This window comes from Phoenix dactylifera, chromosome 10 (assembly GCF_051530095.1).
Source record: "Phoenix dactylifera cultivar Ajwa chromosome 10, Ajwa_hap1_PhDact_Kaust_v1.1, whole genome shotgun sequence".
NCBI classification, from domain to species: Eukaryota; Viridiplantae; Streptophyta; class Magnoliopsida; order Arecales; family Arecaceae; genus Phoenix; species Phoenix dactylifera.
In genome coordinates, this window is record NC_143199.1 from 30,702,336 (window position 1) to 30,718,501 (window position 16,166).

Consider the following 16,166-nt stretch of genomic DNA (forward strand, 5'->3'; position numbering starts at 1 on the left):
TTGTAGATTAGGCGATCCCCATGCAAGAGTACGGACTTTGTGCAACAAAATCTATTTGCTTACAATAATTAAGTACAGCTCTATCCACAATTAAGCATATTTTTATTCATTTTTTTTCCGGACCAGTGAAGCATATTCAGCTTGAAAGCTTAATTTCATTAAAGCTAGCATATATATACCCCAGGCATCTTAGAACATGAGCTCATGTTGATAAATCTAGTAATGAGGGAATAAAGCGAGAGTAAACTTTGGAAGCGAATCCATAACAAGCCTGTAAAGGGAGGGGAACTCAAGAGAAAGCGGTCTTCGGTCGAAGAAACGACTTTAAAGCGAACTACTTTGTGGGCCTCCTATCTCTTAAAGATCAAGGTCGTTGCATACATTTTGGCTTTTCTCAGAAGACCAAAACTAGTCATCGTCAAGCTGCCCAAAGTTACCATAGGCAATAAAAGAGTGAAAAAAAGAAAAGAAAAGAAAAGGAATACCATTTTAATAGCTAAATGCTCCAACCTGGTCTGTTTTATCTTCTCAGCATTAGTTAGTGCATTAGAAGTTATCTTCTCTTTCCTTCAAAAAGGACTTCAATCAAATTAATGATGGAAGTATTGCATGCCTTGGATTTATCTTACCGAATGTTAAGATTTAAAACAATCATTTGGTTGATCATTGTTGCCACTGTTTTTGATGATTAAAATGGTGCGGCCGGGATTTTGTAGCTTTGTAATGTAATGTGATCTTCATGAGTTTTGCTTAGTTAACGCATTTCGGAGCACAAATTGGACTCCACCCTTCATTTGATCTCATGGCTCCAATTTAACTTTAATCAGACCGTTGTTTTCTTTTTTTGAAAAAGCCCACAAAACCCATGACAAATTTGTCAAGCTCAACCCAGCTTTTTTTAAGTTCACTATATTAAAGAAAATGCTAAAGATCACTGCCAAATCAACGGTTGTGATAGGCCGAGCAGTAGGCCTCAACCATCGACTCTACTGTATACTGCACTAATCCCTGATTGCCACATCAAACAGGCACACCGATGGATAATTTGTAGCAGAACTCCTATCTTAAGTATTCTTGTAAGGAGCAAGAATATATGGCCTGCCTCAAGTCCACATTACCAGGCAATCCATATGGGTGTCATATGTGATATGCCCAAATTTTTTATTCAGGCCCAAGTCTGCGCCCAGCCCGGCCTGACAGGATAATCGGGTTATGTGATGGCCCGGGGCCTACTGTTTCAAACGAGTCATACCTGGGCCGGCCCAGTCCCGGCCATTGACCCCGCCACCTCCTCACCTTCTTTCCACGTGCCCAATTCCCGCCCTCATCGCGCGCTCCTCCACCTCCGTCCTCGTCCCCTTCCGCTTCCACAGGTCCAAAGAATAACAAAAAAAAAATATAAAAAAAAATCCAATGTTTTCTACTAAAATCCGATTTTTCTTCTTCTAAATTTCTAATATTTAGAATCCATCATAAAAAAGAAAAAAATGCCATCTTCGCCGTCGTCGCCGGGCCACCGGCGACTCCGAGAGCTGCAGTTGCGGCCGGGCAACGGGCGGTGTGTGGACTGCGGGCGGCGGAACGAGCAGCCGGAGTGGGCGTCGGTGACTTACGGCGTGTTCATGTGCTCCGGATGCTCCGGCGTCCACCGCGGCCTCGGTGTCCGCCTCAGCTTCGTCCGCCCCGTCGCCACCGACGCCTCCTGGCCTGGCCCCCACCTCCGCCTCATGGCCTCCAACCCCGGCGGCAACCGAGCCCTCAATGCCTTCCTCACCGCCCGCGGCGTCCCGCCCCGCGCCGCCATCCCCCTCAAGTACTCCTCCCTCGCCGCCGCCCTCTTCCGCTCCCGCCTGCACGCCCTCGCCCACCGTCGCCCCTTCCGCGGCCCCTCCGCCGTCTCCCCCCGACCACCCCGCCCCCTCCCCTCCGACGACTGGGACGACGACGACGACGACGATATTTACTACTTCCGAGATTCCCTATCCTCTAGATCCAAATCCACCGCCGGCGCCCGCGGCGGCGTGCTTCGGAGGAATCAGTCGGTAGGGGAGGATCTGGAGTCAGACCTTGGGATCGGAGATGGCGGCGGCGGCGGCGGGCGGCCGTGCCGGTCATGGTCCTTGGGGAGTATACTGGCGGCCACGGTGAACGGGAGTGGGATCGGTAAAGATGAGCTTCTAGAGAGGAAGATGGAAGAGAATAGGCGGCGGCCGGACGGGTTTGGGTCGACAGGCGGTGGTGATCTCATCTCCGGCGCAGTGATGGCCATGTCTGAGGTGAGTTCGTTGAATTGTTGATGATTACTGATGAATTTGGCGGCAGCAATGTGGAATCTATTCCATCCAAATTTAGCTTGTCATAATTATTACCATATCTGGTGTTAATTAGGCTGCTGTTTGACAAGAGGTGAATGAATGAGATAAACTCTGTGCCTCCTAAGTAATAATTTTGCTGTTTCTAGCATCCTATTGCACTTTGTACATGATATTCTCTTGCAAGGAGCAGAGGAGGAATAATTTTAAGAAGCAGAAGAAAAAATATATGACAAAGAATAGGAACATGATTATAGAGTATTACATCTTAGAATCATGCACAATCTCGTTTATTATAGTATATATGATATTGGATATTACAACTACTACATATTACATATACAGTCTTGGTATGATATCACAACTGTTACATATTGTATTCACAATTTTGATATGATATCTCAGATCAATTTCTAAAAATTATGGGATCTGATTGTCACATTCAAAATTAGTATTTGTATCAAATCATAAGATTTTACTATTATATTATACTATCTCCGGTCTCTAGTATCTTTTTCATAATCATAAAATTTTATTGTTGTATTTTACTATATCTGGCGGCTCAACTTATATATACAGCAATTCGAATATGGCAATTCGAATCATATATCTGATACAAATTTTTCATAGAGAGCTTAAGCTGAATTTAGGAGATGGTTTATATGTGGAAAGAGAGATGAAGATGGGAGAAGTTCAGAGATCAATTTCAAAGCTAATTGAATTTAATGGCTTCATATGTTAAGATGCAAAGACTGCGAAAATAGTCTTGTACATTTGCTGATTCAGATGATATTCGCCTTTCTGACCTTTAACATGCAATCCAAGCTAATCAACATAGATTAGAACATCTTCCATCAAAAAAACATAGATTAGAACATCTTAACAAACATCAAAATTTTCTTCATTGCTTCCGGCTAATAAATACTTTTTCAGTTTTTCAAATAAAAAACAGAGAAGATTGGAGAAAGCTGAACACTTCCCTCAACCAGCTTTTATTATAAAAAAAAGAAAGGATTACACAGGGAAAGAGCTAGAGTTACAGATGACTTAGGTTCAGTGCAAATTACCATGACTTTCAGCTCTTTCGCCAAAGCATGGAGCACTCCCAGCATGGGATTAAAGTTGCCATGAGCACTGCAGTAGGAGAGGTTTTCTTCCTAAGAAACACCTGTCATTTCCCTCCTTCCACACTTGCCAGCAAACAGCAAGGACAATTTGATCCCAGGCCCATCTGATTGGTTGAGTCCAGACGGATGGTAGGGAAGGTGGTCTTCCCTTAATAATACCTGCACATCGTCTTATCCTTCTCCATAAGCCCTTTACTTTACAGGACAGTGAAGAAACAAATAGTTGCAGGATTCCACCCTGGCATTGCAAAGAACACTAGTAAACAATTAAGCAGGTCATGCACACCGGCTTTAGTTGGCAGTTTTGGTGAACACTTAAACAGCCAACTAAAGCTCTTCAAAATTGAATAGTTGGTAACTAAAATTTTGTTTTTAACTGCCTCAAATTACTTGTTAAGCTCAAATTACAACATGCATCATTGCCCATGGCCTTTCTTTGGGTAAACAATAGCATTCGCCGATTTAAGTACAAAGCAGAGCATACATCATTGCTTTTCAGTACTTTCTTGGGACAGATGACCCCATTCACTGAATTATATATGGCAGTTGAAGCTACAGGTTCTGCATTTGATCACTGTTTTTCTTTGGTAAAAGGGTAGTAAAGCACTGATTCATGTAATGCATACATTCCTTTTTCTGTGTTTTGGGCATGCCTTTGTTTCACATCCAAGCTAGAAGCTTTTCTTGCACTGCTGTTGATCAAAATATTACCTTCTTCTAAGAATTTCACTTTAGGAGAGAATAAACCTAACTTTCATGCGACTTATTTTTCTTCGTTCCGTCTACCAGAGCTTTGTCCGGTTATCGATGGTTGCATCATCTGCTGTACAATCTGCAGCTAATGCAGTTCAGACTGGAACGAAGGAGCTGAGCTCCAAGGTAATCTCGTCTACCCAATTCTTCACTTGTATCAGGGTCTGTCACTTGAAATGAACTACAAATCCTTTTAGCCTTATGATTAGTTTATTTCTTAATAGAAAGGCAATAACTCATATCATTCTAGAGTTAGATGCAACTTGTTCCTGCAATATGCACAAAGCTTAGCCAAGCGCATGATGTAGCGGCACCAAATATTTCTGTGAATGCTGCATGGATAACAAGAAAAGAATCAAGTTCAAGTCAAGAAAGCATGGCCCTGAGAAAAAGAACAGGCCTCCTAAAGCCCCGACGTATATAATTCTGAACACATTGCACTTGTGAATTTGCTGGCAGGTGGCTGAAGGTGGGTATGATGAGAAGGTAAATGAAACTGTCAATGTGATAGCTCAGAAGACAACCGAACTTGGGCAAAGGACTTGGGGAATCATGAAGGGCATTATGACAATGGCATCCCAGAAGGTCGAGGAATATGCAGGAGATGGTGCAGGGTGGAAAATGGAAGGGCTTCAGCCCCGAAGAGAAATCGATAGCGATGGCAGCGCCGGGACTCCTCGGCACAAATATATCAACAGCACCAGCTTCCATTTGAATGAATTGGATGATTGGGATACTGACAGTCCAGTTTCTCCTTCTGGCAGGCAAAAAGATGGAGGCAATCCTAATAGAGCTCACAAAGACATAGAATGGGATGATTAGGGATGATGAAGATTGCCCATTTCAAGATCTCTGAATAAAATGCTAGTCTTTGTAAACTATTGTTAGTATATTTTTTTGCATCCTACTCGTACTCCATGTAGAAGGCCGGGCAAATACTGATCGAGCTTCATGCTCAAGGTCTGGATAAAGTGGAGAATTTTTCAATTACTCAACTGCATGGAATTTGGACAAGGTAGAGCTAGTTGAATCTAGATTTGGTGAAGACCTAAATAATTTGAACACAAGAAAGATTAGTTTTGTGAGCACAAAGGTGGTGAACCATTGCATATCTCATTGATAGATGAGATGGGGAGAGGAGCACAAGAAAAAATATTGAAGTGCTCAATAGAGGTGCCGACCATTGTAACTCAGCTGGTAAGCGTGGCTGCTAGTTTTTGTTGGCACTCAAATGGCTTCATTGATTAATCTTTGCGGTTCGTATCAGCTCTGTAGTCTTAATAATCAATCATTGTATCCTACGTACACTTTTTTAATTTTTTTAATTGAACTATGTTAATGTTTCATCTCCTGGCTCGATAGAAAAGCACCACAAAAATTTGAATCAGTTTCTTGCCTACCATCCATTCTAAGACCATTCATGCACCCATAAAACTAGTTCGGCCGCCCCCTATTAGATTCGGACCTCCGTGCTCTTCCCATTTCGCTGATAATGGAAAGAGACTTTTGTTGCTCTCCTCCTTGAACCTTAATATTTCTCCTTCCATCCCCTGCAATTTAATTGACTTATTAGAATGCCCTTTTCCCCTAAATTTTGGCACACTAGATTTCTTGTTCTGATTTAACATGCTCTTATAGTGTCCTGGCAAACTTTTAAAGCTCTATCCTCTATGTGGATAAGTCCTCACCCTTCCCCTCATTACTTAATTACCTACTTGATGGAGAGAGAGTGAGAGAGAAATCCACAGCCCTGTCTTCTCTTAGTTGCTAGTAACCTGAACGTCTATTATTAGTCGAATTCCCAGTATAACTAACAAATTGCAACTACTTATTCATGACACGACATCAGCCAACATAACAAGATTAAGTTTCCCTTAGGCGCCAGAACACCAATAACATTTAGAGCAAGAACATAAACAACATATATCAGTCCAAAAACACAAAGGAAAACGAAGCTTTCTCAAGGAGGAGAAAAGCAACATCATCCAAGTTAGTGAAGACAGAGTGTAGTCGTTAGGGCCCCTAATCAGCACCAAAACAGTAGGGGATTTCAACCCAAAACCTCCCTAAGATGCCTTAAAAAATCAAAAAAAAAGGACTAAGAAGAAAGGACAAAAGAGGTGAAACAAAAAACTAAGACCCGTACCAAACTATCCCCACTTAACATTGAACCACTAAAGACTAGGCGCCATGGTCGGCTGACATGTAGTTGGACACAGCTTTCGTCCCCTCAGAGATGGCATGCTTGCCGAGCTCCCCAGGCAGCACCAGGCGCACTGCATCCTGGATCTCTCTGGATGACAGGGTCGCCTTCCCCGAGTACCTGGAGAGCCTCGCCGCCTCGTCCGCCAGCCTCTCGAACATATCGGCCATCATGCCGTCGAGCACCGCCATCGCCCTCGACGACACCCCCATCCCTGGGTGCACCTGCTTCAGCACCCTAAACACATACCTCTTGTAGCCTCCTCCAACCCCGTCCACACCGCCACCACCATACCTCTTCCTCCTCCTCCTCCTCCTCCCCCCCTCTCCTCTCCCTCTCTTCTTCCCCTTCTCTTCTTCTTCTACTACCGCTACTTCCTTCTTTGGTTTCTTTTCTCCTTTAGGAGGCTCCTCCTTATCTTCTTCTCCTCCTCCTCTGCCTTCTTTCCCTTGTTTCTCATCCCTCTGAGGAGGTTCCTCTGCTCCCTCTTTGGGAGCTTCTTTATACTCTTCCTGTCTCTTGTTGGGGTGAACCGAAGTTTGGGACTCTTGTGCTTTCTTTTCTTCCAGTGCCGTCTCCACCACCTTGGGCTCCTTGGAATGGTTTTGTTCTCCGCTCCCTTCTCCACCCTCGACCGAGACCTGGAGGGTCTCCTCGACCAACTTCCTCGTAGTCTTCACGAAGGTGCCCACCACCCTTCTCTGGCCCTTTGGAGCCATTTCCTCTCTGTTTTCTCAGCAGGGGTACGAACTGTGGCGATTGGAACGGAGCAAGGCAAAGTAGGGGGCATGTATACGTGGGAATCGTGGCCTCGGGAGTTGACACCTGGGGTACACGTGTCCCAGCGGTTGGAGGCAAAGGGAAACGTGGGGAGTTGCCGGGCATCTTCTAAGGAGTCCGGAAGGCAGTTCCATCAGGCGGTTGGGCAGTTGGGTGTCACTTTGAACCCCTTTGAAGTCCCCAGGACCGATGCATGTGTGCGGTCGCACGCTCAATGAATTTGGTGGGCCAGGGATGGGGTTCGGTGAGGACATGGTACTATAAAGGAGGCGTTGGTTCGACTTGGGACGGCAGTGGATGAGGGTCATCTCAGGGTCAGGATAGCATAATAATATCAATTGTATTCTGGTATATCTGCCTATTAAAATTCCAGCCTACTAAGCCAAAAAGAGAAAAACAACAATGAAAGCCTCATTGCCATATGAAGTAGGTTTTGTGAATGACATCTGCAGAACGGAAACTTTATTTCCATTGGTTGTTTATGGCACACATACAATGTCAAAGTTCTCGCCTGGTTATCTATATGGTAATAGTTGTTTGCTAATGCTGAATTGTTCCATCATGCAAATGTTATAATAGCTTTGATAGAGCTACAACTCAGGCACCTTAGATCAACCTGAGGGCAAACCCTAAGCCAATCGATTCTCTAAATATTTGAACTCTAATTCGACCCAACCCACATTCATTATGAGCTAAATTCAAGTTGGGGCGGACAAGCCAGATTAAGCCAGATTCGTCGGCTAGAGTTGGTTTGCGCAATATTAATTGACTTAAATCAAGTTGAATAGAAATTTTAAAATAGAAAAAAAAATGTTTGTGATATTTTTATTGATCTAATATCTGTTGATTGTAAACTAATCACTTATAAATTTCCATTGTTCATAAATTTCAATAACGTATTTTTACGTAATTTTATAAAATTAAAGATATAATTATATGAATATATAAGTAATCTATATAAAATATAAATATAAATTATTTATTTCTTTTGTATATCGGGTTGAATCGGCTTAAGTTGGATTGTGTTGGGTTGGATCAAATTTTGATTAGATAGAGGTTGGGTTTTGGATTGAAGGTCAATCCTAACTCAATCTTGCTTCGGATCAGGATGAGATTTTTGAACACAAGCCTAATCAAGTTTATAAAACTTCAAGCCAACCCTAGTCGACAAGCAGTTTGGGTGGATAGGTTCATGTTGAAGCAAGCCCTAATTGCACCTCCAAGGTTTTAATGTATGAGATTGTTAAAATTTGTTAGATATGCATGGCAAGGTTCAAATTTCAAAAGGAAAGCTGCTGCTTAGAGTTAGAGCAAGTTGCCTAGAGTTAGAACATTGCTAAAGCATGCTCATTTCTCTTCATATCCTCCTAATACAATATGAGAAAAGATTGCAAAGAGAGAGAACACTATAGAAAACATGATTTGAGATTGCTGACTGTGTTAAAATTAAAAAATATCATTATAGATCAAAAGAAATAGTTCTATATTTTACAGTTTATGTTAAAAATATTAAATAGCATTATTATTGTCACATGAAAGTCGCCAAGTCGTAGTACCACTTTCCCTTCAAAGTGATACATTTGAAATGAAGCAAGCACTTGATTTTTTTTTTTTTTTTATGTTCTTGCTACTTTTTTTTCTGAGAAATAGGAGTGAAAGTCCACCTCTCTTCATTAAGGATATATATGAAGGTAGTACAAAATGCTGCCTGTAACTGCAGTCTACAAAAGAAGTACAAAGGGAGGAAAAAGAGACAGGTGAGTCAAGTTAGCGACATAAGTTTCCATCCTGACCAGGTTATGGCCAAGGTGCTGATCTGAAGAGGTGTTGGGTTCCTTCTCTTCCTTTGGAATGTCTATGGCATTTTCAGTGTCAGAATATTTGGATGCGATTAAATTATAGAACTCCAATTATTGTGGAATAGGTGGACAAGTCTTAGAAAAGTGATACGCAATTAACAGCGGCACATCAAATTCTAAGAAAGTTTTATAGCCACCAACTTTTCTTTTCTTTTCTTTTCCTTTTCCATTAGTTTTTTTGATACAATAACCACCAACCATTTCATATTGTAGGATGTTGCTCTTATGATAAACATAAATACACACACACACATAAGTATGTATGTACGTACGCACGCATGTATGTATGTATCTTGCTAGTTTTTTCTGTCCAATGGATATCTCTAGCAGCAAATGCTTTCAAGTACATGCCACAGTTTACTGGACTTTTTTTTTTCTAAAAAAAAAACCCTATGCTTATCTACTTATATTACTCCTTTCTGATAAATAAGGCAAAATACTCTATGTGAAAAAGATGTGTTTTTCCTTCTTGTGTAATCATTTTCTTTTCAAATATAATCATAATTTTATTATAAAACTTGAGATATAATTGAGATTTTTTTAAGTCCCTGTAAATTATCCTGCACAAAACAAAAGTGGGCAAAGCAGTAGTTGGGAGCCAATGTTGCACTTGAGGACTTATAAGCAGTGCCTTTCTAACCTTTTTTTTTTTGGAACCACCACATGATTGATATACAACATATCACGTTATACCTTGAAATTCAAAGAAATATGTCTAAATGGCTCTAGTCCAATTTATAATTGAATAATGAATGGCTTATTAATGAAGGAAACTTTTTCCTTGGAAGATGTCCCACATTAGATAGAAGAAAGAATCTTTCTAGAGGCATGTGGTTAGCAGTTGGCTTCCTTCCTTTTCACTAAAGTGCTTACAACTAGATTTTTTTTTTTTTTTTTTTTGAAAAAAATTGTATTGTAAAGTTTGGCCCACCACTTTGCCTATTTTCCCCATCCAACATGTAGAGGGGATTATTGTACAACTATCAATATATCCGAGCAACTCAAATTTTGTCTATGCTTAGCTTGAACTTTGAATCTATGTCTGGCATGCTCAATTTAATTGAACTTGGATCTCTAGCTCAAAATTAATTTTGAGACAAGTACCTAAAACGGTTAGATCAATCACATACCTGAAACACTTAGATCAATCAACTACTTAGTGGATTATTTGTGTTATAATTAAATAAACTTTAGCTTAAGCTTGGACCAAGCCTTAATTCAAACTAGAATCTAGCTTCTATTCAAGCTTGAATTGAGTTCAAACATGCTTATTAAAAGGTTGAGTGCATTTCAAACTTAGAATTGGTGGACACTTCATAGCTTTTGACAATGTTAATTTGGCTTCACACCAAGAAACTCTCCAAGACGAAAGGGCCAACATAAAAGATTGTTCATCATGATGCAAACATGAAAACGAGGACATCAAAAGTGATGAAAATAGGAAACAACGGGATCACATTGCTCACCAAAAATACTCATTTGCATCATACCTTCATGTGTCATTCCATACCATGCACTCAATAAAGAAACGCATCGGGAACCGATCAAGACTAAAATTCTTTGCAAGGCAACAAGTCAACAAAATAAATTCTCTAGAAGAAGAATCTCAATTCTATTATTTTAGTTATCAATGATGGACGTCTAACAGCCTAACAGCGCCATAACCTTGTCTTAGAGCGCTCAAGGACACAACTTAAGGACAAACAAAATCAACTACAAAACCCCACAAGAACGACCAAAAGCTACAATTACCCTTTATTTAACACCCACTTCCCATTAATCTTCTCCATTTCCCCCCTCAAGGCGGTCCCCTTTTTAATCCCAAGGCCCCACAGTGGTCCCTGAAATGGATGTCAACCTTCCACAAGCCAGTTGATAAGACGCAGGAATCGAGCAACGGACAACGCCAAGCAGCACCCCTACGGCACCCACCAAGTCACCCATCCTATGTCATGCTGATGTGGCGCTCTATGAACGAATCCCCTCCTGCAACGTTGGACGGGCAGTTGGGTGGGTGATGGTGCTATGAAGCACGTAGTTATTGTTGGGGAGAGGGCCCAAAAGAAGCATGGGTTTCTCCAAACCCAATCAAGATCTAACAAGGTTGGCGAGGGCTAAGGTATTGAAATAAAATTTAGGAGCCTCTCTCGCCCTTTCCACCCCTAACCGAATCACCATCCATGTGGTGGGTTTGGCCGACCCGGACCCCACTCGTATTAATTCCAATTTGACACGCCACCACACAAACTCACAAACCCCACAAAACCCCAACCACGAGAGATAATGGTAGCAAAATAGAATCAAATCATCCATCCCATTCTGTAACCCAACTTACATTGTTAATTCAAATATAACATTATTTTTTTCCCCCACTATTTTTACTTTTCTATTTTTTTATTTTTTTTATTTTTTTGGTATGCGATGGTAAGAGAGAGGAGAAATCTTGCGACCTTTTTTTCGCCGTCAGGAGCCAAAAGGGGCGCGGTGGGGAATTCCTTTTCGCCTCCTCGAGCTGGGCAAAGCAGACAACGAAGACGAAGAAGAAGGCGCGGGGAGCCCGATGCCGCTCCTTGGCCCTTCACGCGATCCACCTCCGCGGTCCGGTAACCGCCTGATATCCTCCTCCGCCCTCCCGCTCTCGCTCGCCTGCTCATCGGTCTCTCCGCCGCTCCCCTTCAGCACGAAGCTCGCGTCCCCATTCCTAGTTATCCCCGCCAGCTGTATAGAGTGAAGATGGAACAAAAGTGAGAATGACGAGGGGATGCACGCACGAATTTTGATGAGAAGAGGAGGGAGAGAGAGAGGGGAAAGCAAGTGGGGGTAACCTTACAGCCGATGGAGCAGAAGCGGAAGGGGTCGAGGAGGGAGCGGGCGCAGATCTCGCACGTGTGAGGGGAGGCGGCGGCCTTGGCGCCCGCACGTGGCTGGGGGCGCTCGTTGAGGAAGAGCACGCGCGCGCTGTTGATCACGTACGTCTGCACCCCGGTGATGTCCAGAACCTTCTGGATCTCCGCCACCCGCACCACGTCGTGGTACGATGACCGCCTTATCTGCGTTCCCGGCCACCGCCCACCATCCCATTTTTAATCTCAAGAAGAAAGAAAAGAAACCCTAAAATCATCAGATAGATCGGGAAATGCAGCGGACCTGGATGACCCGGTGGCCGGAGTGGCGGTCGGAGCGACAGTAGAAGCAGAAGGCGCCGGAGGTGGAGGAGGAGCAGTCGAGGCAGTACATGTTGCATTCGCTCCTGGCGGCGTCGGAATGGGAAGGGCAGGCGGCGAAGAAGGATGTGGTGAGGAGGGGCTCCAGCCACGGCGGCACCAGCGACGCCGCCACCCTCCTCATCATCATCGCCGCCGGCGGTCGGCCGAAGATCGCAATGCCGGCAATGCGACGACGAGAGAGAGAGAGAGAGAAATAAAAGAGAGGGGAGGTGTGGAGGAGTTGCGAAGTTAGAACTCAACTACACCAACGCCTTGGCCGGTAGGGACGGACATTATAACATTAACTTAATAATTGATAGGAGAATAAAAAACGGGAGCTGGTGCAACGGACGGACGGCTGATATATAGAGGGGTTGGACGGGAAGGACCCTGGGCCGTCGGATGCGGAGAGGGGATCGGGGGTGGTACGTCTAGGCCTAGGTTTCTTGGGGTGTACTTTGCGCCGGTTCGCAGCCGCTACCATCACCGGGTCGGCACCTCGCCACCACCGCCACCTAAGAGTCCAATGGAGCGGATCAGCTGTTTGGTTGCCAACACAAAAGAATGCTGTTTGGCGAGCTTTCGGGATTTGATCAGTCGGGAGCGAGAATTGTTTGTGGGCCCCGGTGTTTCTCGTAGAGGATGGCATGAGATGGTGTTTGGGAGGAGACGGATGAGCGGCGCGAGGCTCGCGGGGGTCGAAAACATGGCCTTTGCGGGAAAGAAAAAGGGGGCCACGTGGATCACACGTGGATCGGTTAGCACATGTGGCGTGACATGAGTGGCGTCCAATGACACACGGACTGGATGCAAAATATGTTTGAGCTATACTAGTTGAGTGGGAGCTTTTATCAATTCAAGGCTGAAAGTATTATATAGTCTATTTCCACAGAAAGTTCCCATTGTAATTTGTTTGGTTCGTAACTATTGACTTAGGACAACCACTTTAATTAATGATATATATATATATATATATATATATATATATATATATATATATATATATATATATATATATATATATATATATATATATTGATATATCGGCTGCTCACACTAGCCTCACATAAGCACTACCATCTGAGTCAAATGACAGGATACGACACAGAGGTAGAGGAAGAGATACAAAATAGATTAAAAAAATCTCTTTAGAATGGTGAGCAGCAAAGGAGACGATTCAATCAGCAACTCTATTTGCCTCCCAGAACATATGCACAACTTGAAAGACACCATACTTCCTCAACAACCTTCGAATGTCATCTAGAAGCGGATGATCTATCTCTCCTGGCCCCTCCTATAGAATATGCTCAGTCACCTCCGCTCAATTCCTCTTAGGGATGATGCTTCCAACCTCTAACACTCGCCTCGCATAGGAGATTTCCTCTCACGCGGTCTCGAGTTCCGTCTTAAGAACTAATGCCTCAAAGGTACGTCGCCCTTCCGCATCAATCAACCTGGAATCGTGGTCTCTGATCATAAATGCAACACTGATACAACCTCCGCCATCTGGCAGACTATCATCAAAATTCATCTTTAGGTGGTCAGAAGGTGGGGGCTCCCAAAATGCAAGAACATACCTGGGCATTATAGTAGCAGAGAGAGAAACCCATATATCCCTGACCATCCCAAATAAAACAACTATAGTAGTTTCAATAACTTCAACGGCATGATAGATAGCTCTATCCATCACAAACCTCAATAATAGAATTCACATTGGAGAGATACAAACATGCGCTTATGGATCTACAGATGCAATAGAAGCCCTTCCATAATAATATCTTGTTATATTACAGTGACAAATGACATAAAAACAAGAGAAAGATATATAAGTTTATTTCTACAAATGAGGAAGAACAAGAAAAACATGTAAAAGTGTGCATGGAGTGCTTCAAAGGAGGCAGGACAGCCGGTGTTTTTTTTTTTTTTGAAAAAAAGTAATAATGGGACAACAAAATTTTCGAGTCCTAGATGATTATATAATATGAAGATTGGAATTGAAGTTACACCAACCATACATTTAATGGAAAATAAATAGAACTTAAAAGGTATGAACAAAATTGGTTAATATGTACCTTAAAGTATGTGCTGCTATTGTTTTTGATTTGTCATCTTTCATTGAAAAGAGATCACATCATAAATAATATCATTACATTTTTTAGAAAATAAATATAAAACAGTCGACAAGTAGTAGTAGTATATCTATATGGGGTCGTAATGAAATTTTGTTGCTGCTAATTAAAATTTTGCTGGATTTTGATTTTGATTTTTTTTTTTAATGAAGAACTAAATTTTAAATCTCCTATCTCAATACAAATGCTGTCATTGATTTTTAAAATATTAGTACGCCATGTGCAAAAGATGCATACCGGACAATGTTGGAAGATGCTCTCCTTCTCACATGGCCTCGTCGTTTTAAGGAATTCTCTGATTGAACAAAAGCATGTGTTCATTTAATTATGATAAGGATGCTAACCTATCTCTGATTGATACAAGGTTCCTCTCGACTTGGTAAGACATGCGAAAGTAAGGCATTGAGTTTTATCTATATACTCTATGGAATAGAACTCTGATCTATATTTTATTTAGTTGTTAAGGCATATGTAATAACTTAGGAGCTCATCCAAAATAGCTAGCCGAAAGGTATTATTTAGGTTCCGTGATCCTATATAAGTATCTAAGATCTACTTAACAAATAACCGATGTGGAACTAAACACATACTCGCACGGGTCCTCACATACTCCACTTGTTTAAGTTTTGACGTTCTTGTCAGGCTAAGGGTTCAAATTCATTCAAATCTAATCACAAACACCACGATCGGCTCGTGGTTAGCCCCAATGAATCCGTGCTACAATATTCTCTAGTATGCATAGGTTACGGGCCGGGTCCATTCTGATACCATTTATCAGTCACGTTCCAAACCACTATGTAAGGATCCGTGCGGGCGTGTGTTTAATTCCACATCGGTTATCTACTAAGTAGATCTTATATACTTATATAGGATCAAAAAATCCAAATAATACCTTCTAACTATCCATTTTGAGTGAGATCCTGAGTTATTACCGTATATTTACTTAAATAAATCTAAACTATCAAGATAGACATTATTCTCATGCTTCAAGTCTAAATCCCTACTGTAGAATACACAAACACATAGAATATACGCCAAGAAGAGCGTTATGATCCCATGGTGTGTTAAGTCTACAAAATTAGCATGATTAATCTTTTCCCGGGGATCAATTGGGGCCATCTGCTTTCTTTGCAAAATTCAAGATAGCCTGAACTTAACATGTTAATATCATTCACACGGAGGTTCAGTCTGGCCGCATAAAAGCAGTCATTTAATTGAAAGATTGCTACTCATAATGGAACTGATGACTATTCGATAAGCCCTGCGGCTAAATTGAATAACAAACGGGTTGTTTGTTTGTTTGGATATCGGACAAAATGCTTTACTCTTAACCCATGCACTTCCTTAAATTCATGTTCGCCTTCTTAATAAAGTCCATTAGACAAGATAATTACTAGATCAGCTAGCACCAGCCTCGATCTATGGACAAGATAAGAAGAAAGTCAATGTAAATCACACTCTCCACCCAACTACGGTATCAATAATGAATGAGTTGCAACATCTAAAAGCCAAAGGCCAGATTATTTTCCGCTTTAACAAGAAAGAGTTGCTATGAGTATTCTCCAAGCTTCGGTCATGGCAATGCTCGTGCTGGCTGCTTATGTCAATATTCTTCAAACTTCAATCTTGTGCTGCTCAAAAAGAGAATAGAGTACAATGTGTTGCTGAAAATTGGACCCGGGGGCGGCCGTCGGCTGAGGAGGAAGGGGCTCCGGCGAACATTGGCGGGCGGCGATCCGTCGGCGAGCGGCATCCTCCATGGGGGGCCTGCAAAAAGCCGGTGGCCGGGGTTTCCGG

General features: G+C 42.3%; 3 protein-coding genes across 5 annotated transcripts; 1 reads left to right on the plus strand and 2 right to left on the minus strand.

Moving 5' to 3' along the window:
* Positions 1 to 1,471: 1,471 nt before the first annotated feature.
* LOC103699971 (putative ADP-ribosylation factor GTPase-activating protein AGD6) lies at positions 1,472 to 5,459 on the plus strand. Its single transcript, XM_008781958.5, has 3 exons — positions 1,472 to 2,276; positions 4,229 to 4,318; positions 4,652 to 5,459. Exons 1-3 carry the CDS (start codon positions 1,488 to 1,490, stop codon positions 5,012 to 5,014), a joined length of 1,242 nt encoding a protein of 413 aa, XP_008780180.3. The 5' UTR covers positions 1,472 to 1,487; the 3' UTR covers positions 5,015 to 5,459.
* Positions 3,193 to 12,576, minus strand: LOC103698700 (protein RGF1 INDUCIBLE TRANSCRIPTION FACTOR 1-like). 3 transcript variants are annotated; one of them, XM_017841044.5, is made up of 4 exons: positions 12,182 to 12,576; positions 11,860 to 12,084; positions 11,485 to 11,752; positions 3,193 to 3,677 (listed from the first exon to the last, which is right to left on the minus strand). In XM_017841044.5, exons 1-3 carry the CDS (start codon positions 12,386 to 12,388, stop codon positions 11,498 to 11,500), a joined length of 687 nt encoding a protein of 228 aa, XP_017696533.2. In that variant the 5' UTR covers positions 12,389 to 12,576; the 3' UTR covers positions 3,193 to 3,677; positions 11,485 to 11,497. The 3 variants fall into 3 exon arrangements, with proteins under 3 accessions (XP_017696533.2, XP_008778965.2, XP_089782045.1); XM_008780743.6 differs by lacking the exon at positions 3,193 to 3,677 and having other exon boundaries at positions 10,574 to 11,752; positions 12,182 to 12,574; XM_089925919.1 differs by lacking the exon at positions 3,193 to 3,677 and having other exon boundaries at positions 11,591 to 11,752; positions 11,865 to 12,084.
* Positions 6,119 to 10,169, minus strand: LOC103699979 (uncharacterized). Its single transcript, XM_039115365.3, has one exon. It carries the CDS (start codon positions 7,112 to 7,114, stop codon positions 6,374 to 6,376), a length of 741 nt encoding a protein of 246 aa, XP_038971293.2. The 5' UTR covers positions 7,115 to 10,169; the 3' UTR covers positions 6,119 to 6,373.
* Positions 12,577 to 16,166: the final 3,590 nt, after the last annotated feature.